This window comes from Pezoporus wallicus, unplaced genomic scaffold (assembly GCF_028554395.1).
Source record: "Pezoporus wallicus isolate ANWC-B61680 ecotype Strahan unplaced genomic scaffold, APGP_CSIRO_Pwel_v1 contig_6714, whole genome shotgun sequence".
Taxonomy (NCBI): domain Eukaryota; kingdom Metazoa; phylum Chordata; class Aves; order Psittaciformes; family Psittacidae; genus Pezoporus; species Pezoporus wallicus.
The window spans coordinates 2,911,658-2,931,663 of NW_026637486.1; the positions used below are offsets into that span (position 1 = coordinate 2,911,658).

The following is a 20,006-nucleotide window of genomic DNA, read 5'->3' on the forward strand; positions in this document are numbered from 1 at the left end:
AGAGGGACTGACAGCGTGAGCCTCCATCACAGCATGATCACACCAATCGTGATCAACTGAGAGTACAGACAGATCATGCAGCTGCCTGCTTGGGTACCAGAGATCTAACCAAAGGCCTCCAGAACGTACTAATCCTGACACAGAAGTACTTTAGAAGCGAGGGAATAGCTCTGTTCCACCCTGACAGGCCCCCTGGTGCCAGTGAAAAGAGCACTATGTATGAGAATCACATCCAATACTGCAAACGCTTATCCAGTATTTATTGCAAGCACTCAAGTTGCTCAGGACCTTTTATGTACTTGACATGATGTATGTGGGTGCATCATGTCAAATCAGGTTCCAACATACATTAACTAAGGAGCAAACACACATCCATAAGCTAAATAACTGAAGTCTTCCATTTTAGTAAGAACATCAACAAAGCAAAAAGATTAAAGCATCCTTTCTGGTCAGTATGGACGTAAGCTGTAGGTAGATATGGAACAAGGGGTGAGACCACCATTGTGTTTCATGACTTATCTGAATTACTTATACTGAATTACTAGAGAATTTTAAACCAGAACTGGTCAAATAATCTTAGTCTGAGTTTGAATAAACATATATTTATTTTATATTATCTCTATATCTTCACTCCTTATCACAAATAACATGGTCTACAACACAGAGCTACATTAGATCTCTCAGTGTTCCAGGCTCTGCAGTTAAGGATGGTTAGTGAGATTACAAACAGGAGAACATAACTTCCTTATTTTGCATCTAAAATATGAATCACAGTGTAAAGATTAGGCGCCATATGGTTATACATAAGTCTCATTGTGCACAAGTGATCACTGACACTTTTAAGCATTCATCTAGCTTTCAAGATGTAATAAATTAGATATTGGCATTTTAGATACTAGATATTGACATTCATGGCGTTAAATGTCTAATACAGGAACTAAGAATTCTTACTCCATGTGAACAGGGACCATTACTATTTGTCTCTAGTATGGAGAGCATCCAAACGCTCCTGTGACATGTTATGGAGGCACAGAGAATATCATGCAGCAGAAACATCACAGCTTAATGCTCAGTGACAGCTCCTATTAGTATCTAGTGCTAAATCCTGAGAAGTCAAGCTTGGAAATCTCCTTTTCGTTGGAAAAATTGGTTCGATCGATGCGAGAACTTGGGCTTCCAACTTTAGTCAGCCAGGATTTCCTGCAAGACAAGGAAGACAGGGTCAGGAGAGAAAGAGCTGCACATATGGGGCTTATTCTCCTTTCTATGCCTTCCTGCAGTACTCTTTCAGTGAGAAAACTACCCTAAATGTGCTCAGTTCCTTTGTGTTTCCCCTCCTTTAAAAGCAAACCAAACTAGTTAAAAGGTACCAGTATTACAGAAACCTTACACAATATTACATAAAACTATGTCTGACAAAAGGCTAAAGCAGATTTACTGTAATGATCCCTTTCGAGTGCTTATTAATAGCATTAAAATAGGTATAATTACCCTTGCAGATTCTATGCTACACTTTTAGCAAGGACCTAAAAACCCTAATTGAAAACCATTATGAAAAATGAACTCTAACAGCCAGTTTACCCTTTTCTGACAACGAAAAGAAATAGAAAGTGAAATGAAAATGAATAAGCTCACAACCAGCAAAAAGACATAAAGCAAATAAAAATCAAACTGGTGTCAAAGCAACCCTAAATTGTAATAAACACTGTATTTCACACAGGCATTCTTAATTGGGGCTTTTGGCATGTATTTGCATTATGATCTGATCTAATTATGCTGGGGCTTTGCCTTCCTCCACAGCACACTGGAAACCTACACTGAGCACTATTGCCATCGGGTAATGGAGGCTGGAGCTGGCACTAGGGTGGCTGCTCCTACACACACACCCTACTCCATTCCTACCCTGCAGTGATTTACTAATTCATAGGGGTGATAAACTGCTGTGTGATAGAGGCCCAGGAACACTCCAAGTGCCGCAGACAACACTGCTCACAGGGAGGTTTATGTAAAAAACATACTTTCCTGGTATTTTCTGTTGCACTAAAGTCTCAGAAATAGAAAGAGAATGTATTTCAGCATACTATATATGAGGAAAAAATATTTTACCCAAATACTTTTTATAACTTTAATGATGTATAAACAGGTATAGATACATAACTGTGACTAGTATTAAAAATATACATCATTATTTATCTAAGTTCCAATTTGAAGAGCATAAAGTTTGTCTTATTAACAGTTACATTAAATAATCCTTTGCAAAAATCCCACTGAGCATTATAAAATGCAGTGCTTTTGCAGTGAGGCTTACTTTTGATGTCTTTATAATGAGAATGGTGCATAAAGGTCACTTATCTGAAGCCAGTAAATAAAACACACCTAAGATACGGAAATGCATCTTGTTAGGAACCCTATGTGACAAAGGCTTATTTTTAGACAATTCCTGACACAACATTAACACCACAGAACACAAATCTCTTGGCTGGTTATGAGAAACAAGCCCTTTTCTCCAAACTATGTTAGTCCCTCATTAGACTTGTCTCATCACCAGCGCAGACGGTTCCAAACCGGCATTCAGGACCAATGCAATTCATCTCTTCCTTGAAGCTCTGCATAGACTCTTATGAGTAAATGTACCTCCATAATAGTTAATGAAGACAGCAGGAACGTCCTGCTACTTGTGCACTTTGAAATACAACCCTAGAAGTACGCTTGGTGAATTACAGACTCGCAGCGCCAAAACGCTCCACAAGCTCCTTCCTATTTGACCACTAAATAGAGGCTCTGTGTGGAAAGACTTCCTAGAAAACACAAACCAGAATGAGCATCTCATGTTCAAAGTGGGACAAGCCTTAATTTAGTATTCAGCAATTAAAATTAATACACATCTTCACAACACAATGCAAAAGAACAAGGTGGGGACAACCTCCTTTATCTGTTGTAGGCAAAAACTTTCCAGTAAGGAACATAACACAGGAATAGGAGCACAGGGGTGAAACAGGAGAACCTAGCTTTCTACTCTCTGCTGAAGCCCTTAAGGCAGACCAGATATGTCAACAGAAGGAAAGCCCAGCCATAGACCAGTCCATTTTGCTCCATATTATGAAAGATCTGAAAAGCCCCTTGTGCATGCAGCAGAAGTTCCTCCTATAGCTGGATGATCTTGAGTGAGAAAAAGAACATGTATTTGAAATACTGAATTACTTAAATAATCCATGCTATTTTTAGAAGACTAATGTGACACCTCCAAGGGAAGAGACTTCTTCCTTTTTTGCCTTCTCATTTTTAAGGTGAGCTTGTCCTGGACACAACCAAAGGAAATATATTCCTTGCCCAGCTTTTGCAACTCTACGTAAGACCAAAATCCATCCATGCCTGCTCCCAGGTCCCAAGCTCCACTGCAGGAAGGAAGCAACTGCAAACTCTGCAGAGAGCAAACTTTGTCCACTGCTCCATATACTCTCACATGGATAAGGCTAAGGCACAGCATACAAAAAACCAGTTAAGACAATCCAGCTCCAAGGACGCTCTTTATAAGATGCATACATTTGACTCACTTAATGCAGGATGCAGGGATGGAAGTGCTGCAGAACTGCTCCCTGCCTGGGATTTGCATGTCTGTGGGGCTCAGTTCTTCACCAAGATACTAATACTTTGCAATAAGACTTTCTCCATTGATTTCCTCACTTTGCTCAAGTAACAGAGCACCCTCTGAACGCTACGCAGCACGTTTTTAATGAGCTAGGAAAGCAGGACGTCAGTATTTGCACATAGTGGTACACAGTCACACTTGCTCCCTTCTTTACCTGCACCTCAAACACCTTTGGTAAGGGTAGCATTTTTTAAATGATTTTAACTCTTATAAGCATCAACAGACCTGAGTTAAAAGGTTCTGCATCCTCCTCTTGCTGCACTCTGCCTTTTTGATTTCCTTTCATTTCTCACCATGGATCTCATATCCCTCAATATGTGCCAGAGATGTGCTGCAATTACGAGCATTTGGAGCTGTAGCTTGCCATTTATAGCATGCATGTGAAACTTCATTGCTGCTACCCACTTCTCTTCAGGAGTGAGAAAGACAGCCTGCACCTCGCTCCTCACGTGGGCAAGCCTGAACCAAATGAGGACATTGCTTTAAGCTGCCTGCAACAGAGCAGTGAGCATTGCCTCTGTGATGCAGAACCATGCCAGCACACCCTACAAACCATGGGGCTTCGAGTACTACACACAAACTTGATGATTTCCCTGAATAAGATTTATTTTAACTGAAAGCTATGCTATAAAACAGATTTTTCTGAAATAACTGGCTTGTTTGGCATTACTCCCTGACCAAAGTCTTCTTGATAAGGAAAACGTAACTGATGCAGGAAAAACCAAACCTTGCACACCTAATGAACAATGCCACCTTTCCTGTGCTAGGCTCTGTATTAAACCATTGATACACATACAATGCTTCCATAATAACTCTTTTATGGTATGCAAAAAGCCAAGCTTTTAATCCCAGCCTGTTTTTTTGTTGGAAGGGACCTTAAAGCTCCTCCAGCTCCAACCCCTGCCACAGGCAGGGACCCCTTCCACTGGAGCAGCTTGCTCCAAGCCCCTGTGTCCAACCTGGCCTTGAGCACTGCCAGGGATGGGGCAGCCACAGCTTCTCTGGGCACCCTGTGCCAGCGCCTCAGCACCCTCACAGGGAAGAGCTTCTGCCTAAGAGCTCAGCTCAGTCTCCCCTCGGGCAGGTTCAAGCCATTCCCCTTGGCCTGTCCCTCCATCCCTTGTCCCAAGCCCCTCTCCATGTTTCCTGCAGCCCCTTCAGGCACTGGAGCTGCTCTCAGGTCTCCCCTTCAGGAGCCTTCTCTTCTCCAGGCTGCCCCAGCCCAGCTCTCTCAGCCTGGCTCCAGAGCAGAGCTGCTCCAGCCCTCGCAGCAGCTCCGTGGCCTCCTCCATCAGCTTCACATCCCTCTTGTATTATCCCAAGATTGAAGCAATTTACACTCTATAGCACTAGAAATGGACCCAAAAATGATCCACAGCATTGATACTTGGTGAGATAGGCCCAGTTTAGGAATATGTTTGTTTTCCCTCACCTTAACCACCCTGTCACCATGGAACAAGAGAAATGTGTGCTTTTATTTAGGAGAGAAAACAAAGGCACTGGCCTGTTTACTCTTTATTTCCCTTTGTTTAATATAAAATACCAGAGGGAAGGTTACTTTCTGAAGACTGTATTTACATCTGTGACAGCCCATAGATTAGCATTGCAAATATTTATGAAATACCTCCAAAATGTTGTTGTTTCCTGCAACAATTCTGTCAAGTTTTCATAAACCCTCCTATTTGAATGTGTGCAGAAGAAACGTGGAACCCTTTTTGATCACCGTCTGTCTTCGGGGAAGAGCTTTAGCCATGGTTTTTAAGCTTTTCCCTACAAGGGACGTTCTACTTTGATCTTGGTTTCTATAAGCCTGAAACTCACATCTAGGTGAAGGCTCTATTAGAGCCTTTAGATGTAAAGATACATCATAGCTTACTGTAAAGCCATTCCATTGGCCCTATATGTCTGCTCCTGCGGCCAGAGCCTAATGATAAAACAGGGATCTGGAAACAAGATTTATACTGTGAAAAGGAGCAGGAAGGATAAAAACCTCAGTAACAAAACTGTGTTTGAAAACCCTAGGGTTTGACATGATTTGGATCAGTGCAGCCCAAAAAAACCCCAAACACAGCATTTTAACTTTAGCAAAGGCAATCAAGGCCTTAGTAAGGTGAAGAAAACAGGTTCTGAAGAAAATATATGGGAGATGCTGGGGACAATCACTGATGCTTTGGTGCAGAATAAGGTCAAGAGGACTAATGCACATTCAGCTTGCTCCCACTGGCCTTGCTCCCTGTTCCTTGTAACTTTGTTAGCTCTCAAAAGTAGGCTCTAGCTTGGGGTAGAAACCTGAAGCCTTTTGTATGCACATACCAGCAACAGGGAGGGAGAAGTAGTAGAGAAAGAGCAAGGCAAAGTGTAAAGGAGAGGAATTTTAACACATTAGGATGAGCCCATCACAGTCCATCAAATCAAAGCCAAGTGATGGGTTACTTCAGAGGACTACAACATAAAGGAGAAAGCCAGTGCTACTCTGAGGACACAACACAAGTACCTGGGTATATTATATATGTAGTAACTAGTATTCTAGGTGGGCTAGAAATGAAGCAACCTGCTCAGGTATAGGCACAGTGCCCCAGAGCAGAGCAGGAGCCTGTCTGCAGGGAGGGAAGGAGTGCTGCTGCCTGCTCACTGGTTGATCTGGCATCCCCACAACAGGGATTTCTTGGAGCACTGGATATTTAGCACAAGTTCTGTAACTGTTTTAGAAAGAGGAGACAAAGACAGTTAATCAAAACTAGTGTTTGACTGGGTTTTCAAACACAGCTGTCGGATGAATGTTGTGAACTGGTTTCTGTTCCTTCCCTTCTGTCACACTCGAGGCCAGTGTTTCTCCAGAGGACACACCATGAGCTTTTCTTCCAAGTACTATTTGCAAGTGATGTCAACAGCAAAAGCAAAGCAGCAGAATCTGACATATTGAAGATATATTGACCAGGGGAGGTTTAGGTTAGCTATAAGGCAGAAGCTCTTCCCTGTGAGGGTGCTGAGGCGCTGGCACAGGGTGCCCAGAGAAGCTGTGGCTGCCCCATCCCTGGCAGTGTTCAAGGCCAGGTTGGACACAGGGGCTTGGAGCAAGCTGCTCCAGTGGAAGGGGTCCCTGCCTGTGGGAGCAGGGGTTGGGGCTGGAGGAGCTTTAAGGTCCTTTCCAAACCAAACCATCCCATGATTCTATGATATTGTGAGAGGCACCATACTGCATGAGCTTAAAATACATATTTTTGTGTCACACTTCTATTTATAAATTTATAACCCTGAAAAATAACTGGCATGTTAATGTTCAGCATATTCTGCTATTGGCAAGACTTTAATGTAAAAATGATCATTACTAGTCTGCATTAGCACAGAATTTGGCTCTATGTACTTCAGCTTTACTTTGTTACTCAGATCTGATCTACGTTAAGTGTTCCCACCTCTTAAAAAGGAGGAATTATCCCAGAGTGAATGAAACCAATTCTGAAGTTGGTATTTCCTTGTACAGGACAAAGATCTGTTGTGCATTTTCCTGTCATCCTTAATCACTTTGGTAAACTTCAAGTAGAACCTACTTAAATGTGAGATCCTAAGAAGTGTATTTTTATGAAGAAGTTATCAGTTACCATGCTACACAAGTCACATTTGGCTCCTTTCATAGATCCTATCAGAAGAAACTAAGCAACGCTGCAGGAATTTGTTCCAACAACAAAAAATAAAGACATATATGAAAAGTAAAACCAAACTGAGCCATTGCAGTAACTTGAAACAGCTTGACCTACAGAAAGCACAAGACAAAAGGGCACTGCCTGTTAAGCTTGTGCCCTATCTTCCCAAAGCAGCAGACATACCAGAAAACCAGAGGCAGCAAACACTGATTGTGTTTCCCCTTGCAGTATGTCTGCCTCTGCAGGGCATGATTTGGCTCACAAGGCAAAGCAGGGATTTTGGCTAACCCCACTCCACTGCACACAATGCAATTCAAAGTTCTTTCTCATTCCACTTCTATTACATCTAAGGCCACAGGAAGCTCAAATGAGAGGAACTGGTGTTGTACACCAGGCTTCTGGAGAAGAAAAGCAAGTTCTAACACTTGGGAACTGCTCAGCACCCAACACCCACATAATGGTGTAGAAAACGAATGGCTCTATTGTGGACTCGAGCAATGAGTAAAGTACTATTGCCTCTGACCATCAATTTTATACCTAAAAAGGTTCATTAAAGCCTTACCTTGGCTATTTCAAAGCAACCCTGTTGGAATTCCACAATGAATCATCACACTTTGATCAACTCCGCTTTACTTCAAACCCGTTTTGTTGCACAGCCTGCTAAAAAGGACACAGCCACTACAGTAGAGGGAGATGACAAATGCAGTGAAGCATTTGACAGACAACACTTCTCTGTTTGCTGGTAACCAGGTTCAGCAAGGCAGAGACAGAAAAGCCACGTGAGGACCAACCCCCACGTTACCACACTTGCTGCATCCTCTGTCAATTCTCAGAAGAGAGATTTACACAGAAAAACTGATTAATTTATTATGCAAGAAGGAAAAATAATGCCAGAGCAAACACAGCGAATTCCTTCCAGCACCGCTGGGATTCTTGCTGTTTCTCTCCAAACCCTCCTTCACTTTACAAAGCACTTGGGGGTAGCTGCAGACTGGAAAACAGAGTTTTTCATTGAGAAACTACAATTTCCAGACTTAAAAATGGAGATCTTTAAAAGCGGGGATGCTTCCCTTTGAAGTGTGTGAAGATTGAACGCTTCCAGAGCTGCAGCGACTGCACATGAATTCCCCTTGCCCTAGAACACTGCAGTGTTCGGATCCTTCAGGAGCTATCAGCTTGGCTCCCTCCCAGCCACAGAAGTGACTGTTTCCACCAACACACCTCACATAAGCATCCCCACGTGAGCAGAGGTTAGGTAGGTGGTCATCATGCTGTTCCTCATGCCGAACTGAATGCACAACTGCTTTTGTACACACAAAAGCATGTTGATAGCACAAAACCCACCCCTCAGACTGTCACAGCCCAAATCATTTGAAGCTGAAATAACTATTTTGGCTATTAGTAAGAGGAAAATGTATGTGTAAGACCATTATGCCAAGTGATTTATGTATGTTGGGACTTACAAATCACCTTTGAAGACAAGCTAACTGCAACATCCATAGTGCCTGGCCCCTGTAGGCGTGGATGCTGTTGACAGAAAAATACCTAACAACTGAGAGTTGTGATTTTCTTTTCATCTAGAGCTTGTGAAAGACCTTTGAAATGTTCTTATTAAGCATTCTGTGAGCTCAGCTCCATTTTCTCCACTGGCTTTACATTACCCGAGTTAATCTAAGCTGCACACTTTCAAAGGAGGCAGTTCCACCCATCACCTTAACCTGCCAGCTCAAGCAGCCTTCCACATAGCAACTCTGATATAAAATACATGAAAAGAACAGGAAATGTTTTAACAATGTTATATTGGAGAGCATAACTGCTCAGAAAAACACCAAGTACATTGTACTAGCTAATAGTCTGCTTCTAGTTAACACAAAGAGGAAATTTGGGCTTTGTCAAGACTTACTTTCATAATGCCCTTATTTTGTGCATTATAAATATAGCTACAATAAGGAGGAAGCAACAGATTAACATAAGGATATGTTACAGCTATTATGTTCTTTGTTCTGCAGGAGCTATTTGCGGTTTCCAGCAGAGCAGAGTGTGTTCTTGAGGTGAACCCAGTGTGGTATGCTCACAAGGAAGGTAACACTGTACCCCTGTCATAGGCAAGATGCACATAGAAAATTCCCTGGAAATAAAACCCCCTTGAAAAACCCAGGCATGAAAACCAGCCTAAGGCAGCACAGAGTGAGATGTGCCAAGCCTACGCATGCTGTCCCTATGGAAGGGCAGACAGACCTTATGGAATGACCGTATCTTTCCACACTGGCACATCCCAAAGAACTGCATTTCATTTACAGGGAGAAAATTCTTTGCATTCTTCACCATATGACTTCTTTATGATGTTATTCTTATGACTTCATAGACATTAAAAATACCATTCCTGAAAGACCTCATATAAAGATTGTTTTTCTCTACTGGCTTTAAGCTGCATAAATTTATCATATCACTTGTGGGCACTTCGGTTTTAAGTCCCTAACAATACAGTATCTTTGCAGGTATTAAATTCATCATCTAAAAGAGCCCTTCAAGTCATGAACCCAAACTACTCTGGTAAAGGGAATTTTGGATGTATCAGCTGAGATCTCAAATAAGAGACACCCAAAAATAACCCTCAACCATAGGTTACTTGTTTTTCTACATGTCCACATAATTCAAGCCAACTTTGTAAATTCTCTAGTTGTTAGAATCAGAGAATCCCAGCCTGGTTTGGGTTGGAAGGGACCTTACAGCTCATCCAGTTCCAACCCCTGCCATGGGCAGGGACACCTTCCACTAGAGCAGCTCGCTCCAAGCCCCTGTGTCCAACCCAGCTCTGAGCACTGCCAGGGAAGCAAGCTGGTCTTTATACTTTCTATTAATATCAAAATAGCTTGGTAGAAAAACAACTACTCATGTGAGCTGCAAGCACGCCTACGGCAAAGCCCATTCCCGAGGTCCATAAACTGTCAGGAGGAATCTGCTCCCTTAATAGAAATAAACCACTTGACATCAAGGCTCCCAGCTATTTAGGGAAGCCATCAGAGCGTGAACATGTATTTTGCTTCAATGTTTCTTTGTGTGAAACTGTCATTTTGAGCAAGGCTTTTAACATTTATTGAAATAAGAGCTGATACATGCTCTTGCTACTCAGTGCTTCCTGTGCTGGGCTACAGGGTTTTATTAAACCTGATTTTCTAAGCATTTACCTAAAACCATGTTTTCCTATTTGCCACAGTGAAAAACTGAATCAAGAAAGAGATTTTTTCCTAGAGAGAAAAAAATCCTATAGAAATAACCCCAGACTGGAAATCCTTCACTATCACTTTCTCAAGACAGCTATGGAACATACTACTTAAAGTTAGCGCTTACAGAAAGCAAACCAGCAGATTTAGTGATTTCATTTTCTATTATAATAAGGATAATGGGCTTGTTCTTTCCTCCTCATTTTCCATTCATTTTGGACATCTTCCTATTCATCAGAATCTGCCCTTTACCTGTACTTTTTGTATTGAGAGCTTCAGACTTCAAAAACTAGAAGAAAAGCAGAATTCTACCGAAAAGAACATCTCATTTCTACTGAAGTCAACAGCAACACTTATGAGGCCAGTGAGGAAGCCCTGACCTCTGGTTTTGTAACCTTTAAACAAAGTTCTACAACTACTTACAAGAAATAAGCATCTAAAAAGCCCCAAACCAAGGAAACCAGCTTAGGAAGACAACTGGGCCATACTATTGTCAAGTATTCCTCAATAGGTGCTGTTAATCCCTATTAATGAGCACAAAGCATCATTTATGCTCCACATGAAGCTGCCAGAGTAGAAATGTGCATTAGGAGGCAATGTGGTTCCGGGTTAACACACTGACATACACAGGAAACCTCTAAGTCTAAACGTGCAGTGACCTGTTCAATATTCTCCATTGCAAAGAACTTCCATTTTAGAAAACATACTGATCCCTTTTTTAGGATAACTGCATATTCCTCTGTCATGGGTCTCAACCCACTAAATCTGAGCTTCTCCTTAGTGCTTTGGATGGCTATTCCACCCCTGGCAGTGTTCGAGGCCAGGCTGAACAGCCCTGGGTGCCATGGTTTAGTGTGAGGCATCCCTTTCCATGGCAAGGGGTTGGAAATGGGTGATCTCAAGGTCCTTCCCAACCCTGACTATTCAATGATTCTAGGATTCTCCAATATAACTTGTTTGGTTTCCATGCAATGGTTCAAATACGTATTTCCAGAGGAGCTATGGGCAGTGAGCTAAGAATATATGTTTTAATAGTGAAACACTGAGATTTAGGGGCTATTTTAATAAGCAATAACAATTAAGTAAAATCTTGTCTATAATTAAGCTTCTCAACCATTACATTTTCTACAGCATTGCTCAGGCAATGCCACCCAGCTAACATCTCACATGGGACACTACAGCAGCAGAGTTTTATGTTGCAATTTCTTAATACATAACAGGTTTTGATTTTTTATCCTCTTCTTTGCAAGCACTGGACAACTGGCCAAGTATAAATATGTTCCTAAACTCGTAAATCTTCCCAGTTTTTCCATCTTCCCTCCAAGCTTCAGGGGCTGTCAGAAAGAATCAAGCATCTCATTTGGCTTCTGTAATTTATGCCATTTTCTTTCTTTCCCTTCCTCCCCTTCTTGACTTGTATTCTGCCTGGACAGTTAAAGCAGATCTGTTTCTGATCATTCTCACACTGTAGACTGCTGCAGGGACTGCAGAGGTTTGTAGTGTGAATGGAGAACTACAAAAAACCCAGTGATTTCACTGAAATTGTTATTTCAGATTTACTCAAATTTGTTATGTACAAATTCTTCATTACTATGCTTGACAAAACTTGGTTTTGTAGCTGGTTGCCAGTGCTTCATTAAGGCACAAAAGGATGAGTACGGACTGCTACCAGGCTACCCATGGCTCCAACCATTCCCAGCAGTGCCAAGGCCACCACTAACCCACGGCACTGAGGCCTCGTCTCCACGGTGTGTGAACCCTTGCAGGGACGGTGACTGCAGCCCTGCCCTGGGCAGCCTGTTCCAATGCCTGAGCACCCTCTGGGGCAGGAATTGTTCCTCAGCTCCATCTAAACCTGCCCTAGTGCAGCTTGAGGCCAGTTCCTCTTGCCCCATCCCTTGCTCCCTGGGAGCAGCGATCAGCCCCCTCCTGGCTCCATTCTGTCAGGCAGCTGTAGAGAGAAACCAGTTCTGCTTCTCATTACACAGTTGTGTGCACCCCACAGAAAAGGCTTTCCAACAGGATTCATGGCACTGGGATAATGCATTATTATATTCCCAGATCCTGCGCTATGTCTTTCCTGAGTGTTTCCCATGATGGCCATGGTGTGGTGATCACCTGTGTGAAGGTTTTAGCCTTTTCCTTGTTAACTGCAACATTCCCACCTCAGTATCCACATTCAAAAGGGATTCACAGTACAGCCCAAAGTTACTCCTTACTTAAAGTGAAGAAATAACTGAAGTATTTCAGATAGCTCGTTTTAAAATGAACTTTGAGTTACTTGGTGCTCCCAGTGATGAGGATTTCCAAAGGCAGAGAGCTGAAATGCTGGCACTGAGGACTGGCAGCATTCCTAGAATAAAGCCTCTCAGAAGACACACTCATCCTCTTTGCATTTGCTCACGAAGGTCTGTTTAGCCATTTATAAATGCAAAGAGAATAAAAGATGTTTTTCCTTGTTTGCCACACCAAGACATTAGGAGCAAAACAAGAGAACTACTAATTTAAGAGGAGGAGAAGTTATCCAAGCTTGCAAACATCAGCAGTGAGTGATTAGGGATTGCTGCTCTGCAATTATCATCCTGCAAAATTAACATCAGAACAGTTCATGTCATCATATGGACATTGAACAAACAAGAGCAGGCTCCAGCTTCCTTGTTGCCCAGAAATAGTCCAAATACTACATAAACCACATCAGTTACATGTGAACTTTGCATTACAACAGCTGCAATGAGATACAGGAGATAGACTATTTCAGATGAAAAGGGTGGCTAGGCCACAGATTTGGCTCCAGATAAAGACATTAAAAGCTTCCAGGAATTCAAATGTCCATTCTGATATAAGCAAGCCCTGATTTTTAAGAGTATTTAGGAGCATATGACAAATTTTACCACCAGACAGATGTAACTGAGGTAAGGAAGGAGCTCAGTGCACATCACCTCTGCAGGTCGCATTCCAGGGTCTCCAACTGGGTACCAGTAAAAGCAGAAAAGCAGAGATCACTTATGAAAAGCCTAAATTAAACAACTAGCACCAGGGTGGGAATCTATGGTAGAAGCAGAGGAATCTCCACCATTCAGAGCAGTGGTTAATGGGTGATCACCCTTCTTTTCTTCCTGTCTTACATCACGGAGTACAGACTGGTAAAGGCAAGACCAGAAGCCACAAACCCATCTACTACACAAAGCCCAGAGGTTCCTCTGACCAAGCTTTCCCTGGACATGGCACAATGCAGCGGTTCTGTGCTTGTGATGGTGTAACTGAACCCTGGCAGGGCAGGAACACATACGCAGAATGAGTTACAATTGAGTGAGTGTTAGAAAACCACTCAATTTCACCATTTCTGCTAACCCTAACCCTAACATTTCTCCTAACCCTGCAGGTTGCTTCCCCACCACAAATACTTCCCTTACTAGATAACTTGGGAATAACTTCACCTCTATAGAGCTGCTACTCCAGCTATACTAGGTAAGACAATGCACTCTTACTTGTCTTTCTACTACTTGCCACTCCCCTGGGGAGCAATGCTGCTTCCAGGGAAGGGGGGTGGCTGTGCCAGAGCCCTCTCTGTAGGAAAAGAGGCCAACCATGTGAAATTCCCACCCTGCATAAATCAGTGGCAGTCTTCCCAATGGCACAGAACCAAAATTTCACCCTTTATGCCCCCAACAAGCGGGCGTGATTGCCATCTCATGCAACACGTTACACAAACACAAGTGCAAAGTGATAGCTTCATTTCTGCCATCGTACTGAATCCCTCTCCTGTACATGGAGAAATCAGTAGCTTCGGATTCTGTCACAGTTTTCATTAGAACACACCCATGCAAAGATGTCTGAAGCAACACAACTACTAGCACTGTGTAAAGAGGAATAGATACCTACATGGGGCACACCCTGCATTAGGTAGAAAAGCACATATATAGAGCTAGATCTTTACTGTGACACTTCTAGCCAGAATATAATCTCAAATCTGTAGGTTTTCAGTTCAAAAGACCTGGAATTTTAAAGATAAGGATCAGACAAACCAGACCTCAAGCTCCAGAACACCAACACTGTCTTAATCACCAGAGCACACTTCCTCTTGGACATACACACCAAACCACATGCTCAATTATTCAGGAACACCAAGCAGCTCCAGGAGACTGGAAATGCTGGTACGCAGAGTGAATGCATGTCAAAATCCAGCCACCAAGGACATCTACCAGCAATTCCTTGGACAGTGAATACTTGGTAAAGCTGATTCTTAGAATTCAGCATATCTAATGCCATGAACAAGGCAGCACACAGCTGTTGACTCAAGTTTTCATTGCAATGCAGGGAATTCAGCCAGGGAACTTTCATTGGAAGTACATAAAACACATGTATAACCCCCCTGTACATCTAGGAAGTGCTCAGTGTGTACTGTGTAGCATCAATACAGAGACAAAACTATACTGCAAGTACAGTTCCCACATTTAACTTCCCTCCTGTTCCTCCATTACATGAAGGATACAGCATTTCACATAGAAGAGCTGTAAGAGACTTTTTACTTGCAGGCAGTTTCACAATATCTATTCCTAGAGAACAACTTTTTCTCTTATATGCAGCAGAAAGGATTGTTAGTTAATGAGAACAGTCCATCCCTTTTGGCTTTCAACTCAACACAGGATGTTACAGCCTTGCCTACATGTTTTTTTGGTTTACTTAAACAATGGAAACAAGAGCTCATCTTTCAACTATTGACAGGTCTTTTATTAATGTGGTACAAATTGTGCTCTCCCACTGTTCTTAACAGAAACAACCTTTACTCCTTTATGCAATTTTACTTATTTACCTTTATAATTTGACACAATATGTAGAAAAATACCACGTTTTTTAAATATGTTACCCACAAAATAGCTAAAACTTTGCATTTCAGCTTTAAAATTACTATTTCCACCTAATTTCTGATTTAATTGGTCACTTTTCATTACTTAACTTTCCGAAACTGGAAGAAAATGCCCAGAAGTTCATGAACAACAAAGGGTCCATCTCTTATTTCAGCTGTTAACAGTGCTTCATCTTCAAGCTATGTCAAGAATCAGTTCAGTGAAGGTCTATGGGAGCTCACCACCCACTGAAGTAATTTCCTATTCAAGACATTCACTTATAACGAATTTCAACCCAAGAGCTCTGACCTATTACAAACATATCCAAGCAACTGATAAGCATATTCCAATACAAGTCACCCAAGGATTAAGTATATTAGTTCATGAAATCTGGATTTAGCTTCTTAAGACAACAAAATCCAGTATGAACTTGAAGAGGCAACACCCTTTTTAATCCACACAAAGAGCAACGTGATTACAGCTGAGGTTCACAATATTCTATTAAATATTAATATCTACTGCTTTGCCTTGCTCTTAGAGCAGCAGTAAAATGACAAAAAGAAAGCCAAAGCCCTGCTCAAGTAATCAAATTGTAACTGATGGTGCAGAAAACCCCCTAGACTCCATCCACTCAACCTGACTTACAGTGCTGGGCACATCTTCTGCTCCTTCTGTGTTTGGAGACACAGAACGCTCCAAATTGCTCCAGTGGATTCTCTCCAAAACCCACAGCACTGATGGATCCAAAAGGCTGGATGGCATCCAAGAACTGGATAAAGGGATGACAGCTTCTAACCTTTCATAAATGCAAAACAGTGATTTTATTAGGGAAAAAGTCCTGCCTTTTTCCCAGATACACACTTTATACACTGCTGCTGTGACCAGCAAATGCCAAGTAGAAAACAGGCAAAACCCTGAAGCAAAAGGGCACATGGGAAATAATAAAATCATCTTCTTTTACCTAAGAATGTATACAAGCCTTACAAGATGGAAAAAATACAGTGGGAAAAAGAAAAATAACAGGGAGAACCTTAATGAGAACAAATTGCCAGGAAGAAAACTATGCACAAACAATTCAGGCCTTGATCTGAATGCACAGTTTTAATACAATTACATTTACTATGAGCACATGGGACAAAAATGGTTCCATGGCCATAGTTTTAACAGGAACCAGAAGCAGGTCAAAGTTGCTACATTTAAATAGAACAGCCATATAGTTCTGATAGAAACCTGGCTGGACACCAGACCCCAACACAGACATAGATGCTAAGGGGGATGCAAAGAGCACTTAATGCAGAGTAATAGGAGCTTTCCAATCTATTTACATGTGGAAGAATCTTTCTGTCACCAATTTTTCCTCTCTTTATTACTGTTACTCTTACAAACTAAGGCAACCTTGCTGCATATGCACTATTGCACAACCTGAGTGCTATGAACACAGCTTGAACTTGCCATTAGCTCCATGGGCAAGTTCTGACAGTCAAAAACCACAGGTCCTTGCTAGCGCATCAAAGATGCAGCTGGCACAGTGTTTCTTTAGGAGCTATTGGTACTTATGACTGAAGAGAGACCTACTCATCAGCAAAAAGGACAGGGGGAAAACAAGGAGAGGTAATGTGGCAAAGCTGGAGCAAGAAGCAAGTATGAGCAGTAATTGTGCTTATACCTGCACAGTTGAATACAAAAGAACAAATCACAGCAACACATCAGCATTCCCATCCTCTCGGTTTCATCATTACGCTTGAAACAAGCACAGTCTGCATGAACAGTGGCTGAGAAGTCTATGGAGAATGAGGAAACCACCTTAAACCTTCTGGTAAGGTTATTTGATTGCTGGTTGGTTTGTACATGGCAGGAATAAAGGATGCACAGTAAAGCCTGGGACAGAACATCTCCAGTGTGCAATGGAAGATCAAGTGACAGGAGATGATGAATGAACCTTCCCTTTGCTCCATAGGCTCAAATGTGGAAGCAAGAGAAACAAAGAACTATGTACACTTGCAAATAAGGACATCTATAAAGAGAATCACTCATGTGCCTCTACAGAAATCACTTTGAAGGCTGCTGCAAAGCAATTTGCTCCTAAAACTGGGGATTTTTGTGTAAAATGTGATAAAGCATACCTAAATCTCTGTTCTATGATGTCAACATCCAAACTGCATCCTCTTTCCTGATATGCTTTCAAAGTAAATTCAGTTTTAAAAAGAAGTCCAAGTCCCAAGCTACCACTTCTTATTTACTGTTCTTCAGGGCACCTCAGTGAATGCTGGAAGAGACTGTGTTTGCTAAGGAATGCAAAACACTTCCCTTGTGGCAAAATTCTTTCAGATAATGAAGCTGTTGCATGATAGATGCCAGCGAGAGGATACAAATCATTCCAGCTCATCAAAACACAGGCTTTTAAAGCAAGTTATTTTTCATTAATGATTACATTATGAGCATTTGACACTTTTAACAGGTATTCAAGATGTTTATGTTAAAATAATATACATTCAATAGCTATTTTAGCAGCAGTAGCCAGGGAATATGGCCTGCTGACTCTACACTCACCCATGGGTTAGGAAGAGCTCTTGGCACAGAGCTACAGATAATAGTAATCATAGAATCATATGCTCCTGTTCAGGTCATTCCTCAGGAATAGTGACTCCATGTGTAAAGTTGCCCCTTCAACTGCTAGGAAGCCCTGTGAAATAACACACAATAAGTGAAGCAGAACTCTGCAGACCACATTGTACCATACACCTTCCAGGAACCTCTACTCAGAAAAGTAGGACTTAAGTAAACTGCTTAAAAATCCAAACCAAACAAATTCTATTTTAAGGAAGCTCATGAGTATTTTGAGCTACCACATGGAATTAGGCACTAAAAAGGCTTTCAGTATTTTGGAACTGAATTCTTAGAATACTTCCTTTCAAAGACAGCATTTCATCCACCAAGAAACTCCACAGAGATGCAAGGACACAGCCAGAGCTCTGCATTACCTGTGGTTACACAAATGCTTCTGCCTTTCCCCATCTTCTCACTTACTCTCTTCTACTCATGTCACACACTGCAGTTTGTTCTTTGCAATACAGAATCATGGAATCAATGAGGTTGGAAAAGCCCTTCAAGCTCATCCAGTCCAACTATCCCCCAGCACTGCCCAGGCCACCACTAACCCATGGCACTGAGGCCTCGTCTCCATGGGGTGTGAACCCTTGCAGGGACGGTGACTGCAGCCCTGCCCTGGGCAGCCTGTTCCAATGCCTGAGCACCCTCTGGGGCAGGAATTGTTCCTCAGCTCCATCTAAACCTGCCCTGGTGCAGCTTGAGGCCGTTTCCTCTTGTCCCATCTCTTGTTCCTTGGGAGCAGAGCCCAGCCCCTCCTGGCTCCATCCTCCTGTCAGGCAGTTGTATTTCATGAAATTCTGATTGCTCTTCATTATGAAAGAGTATTACGAAGACAATGAAAGATGCTGCCACTCCATGGAGACTACATTCCACTCAGCTTCAAATTCAATGAATCCTTTTACTCCCAAAGTCATATATCCTCCCTAAACCCACAGCACTTCCACTGTGAGCTAAAAGGATCTTCTGACCTTGTAAGAAGAAACATGAATTAACAAGTTGAAGTTAATTGAGTTCTTGAAGAAACTGAGGTCCCTCTCATTCTTCATCTGCAATTAACTTCATAATGAAGTACCAATTCTTCAAGCCTCCACATATTTAAAATCCTTAAATAATTTTCAAAGAGGCAACATAAAGGAACTCTAAATGGCTCTGAAGGTTCATTATGGAGCAGTGCAGCCTGTCTCTTGGCACCAGGCACTCCAATGCCTTCATACTCACTCTAACTCTGCTTCTGAGGCTTCTTGGTGCCAGCATATGGAGACGTCAATCACCCAGACACCACTCACCACAGAGATGATCCCAGTGCAAACACAACACCAGGTACAACCACATACTACTGCTCACACCCAAAACCCAAACTAAATGAAAACCTAGTCTGACTGGCCATGATGCTCTGCCCGGCTCTTCTGGATGACTGCCATGCCGAATGGATTGCTTCACTTTTTAAACTGATGGCTAAATATGTAACAGATTGCAGAATCCCAGACCGGTTTGGGTGGAATGGACCTTAAAGCTTCTCCAGTTCCAACCCCTGCTCCCACAGGCAGGGACACCTTCCACTAGAGCAGCTTGCTCCAAGCCCCTGTGTCCAACCTGGCCTTGAACACTGCCAGGGATGGGGCAGCCACAGCTTGTCTGGGCACCCTGGGCCAGCGCCTCAGCACCCTCACAGGGAAGAGCTTCTGCCTGAGAGCTCAGCTCAGTCTCCCCTCGGGCAGGTTCAAGCCATTCCCCTTGGCCTGTCCCTACATCCCTTGTCCCAAGCCCCTCTCCAGCTTTCCTGCAGCCCCTTCAGGCACTGGAGCTGCTCTCAGGTCTCCCCTTCAGGAGCCTTCTCTTCTCCAGGCTGCCCCAGCCCAGCTCTCTCAGCCTGGCTCCAGAGCAGAGCTGCTCCAGCCCTCGCAGCATCTCCATGGCCTCCTCTGGACTTGCTGCAACAGCTCCATGTCCCTCTTGTGCTGCTACCCGAGAGCTGGATCAGGACTGTAGGGAGGGTTCTCCAAATCACTAAAACCCCTGGACAGCTTGGCTCTTC

The 20,006-nt window shown here is 42.6% G+C and overlaps 1 protein-coding gene across 1 annotated transcript in view; it reads right to left on the reverse strand.

Annotated features, from left to right (window-relative positions):
• Positions 1–588: 588 nt before the first annotated feature.
• Positions 589–20,006, reverse strand: part of ACYP2 (acylphosphatase 2) — a 44,942-nt gene continuing 25,524 nt past the window's right edge. Inside the window, exon 4 of the mRNA XM_057405852.1 lies at positions 589–1,200. Within this exon, the coding sequence (XP_057261835.1) occupies positions 1,086–1,200 (115 nt within the window). The 3' untranslated portion in view covers positions 589–1,085. The remainder of the gene's footprint in view (positions 1,201–20,006) is intronic.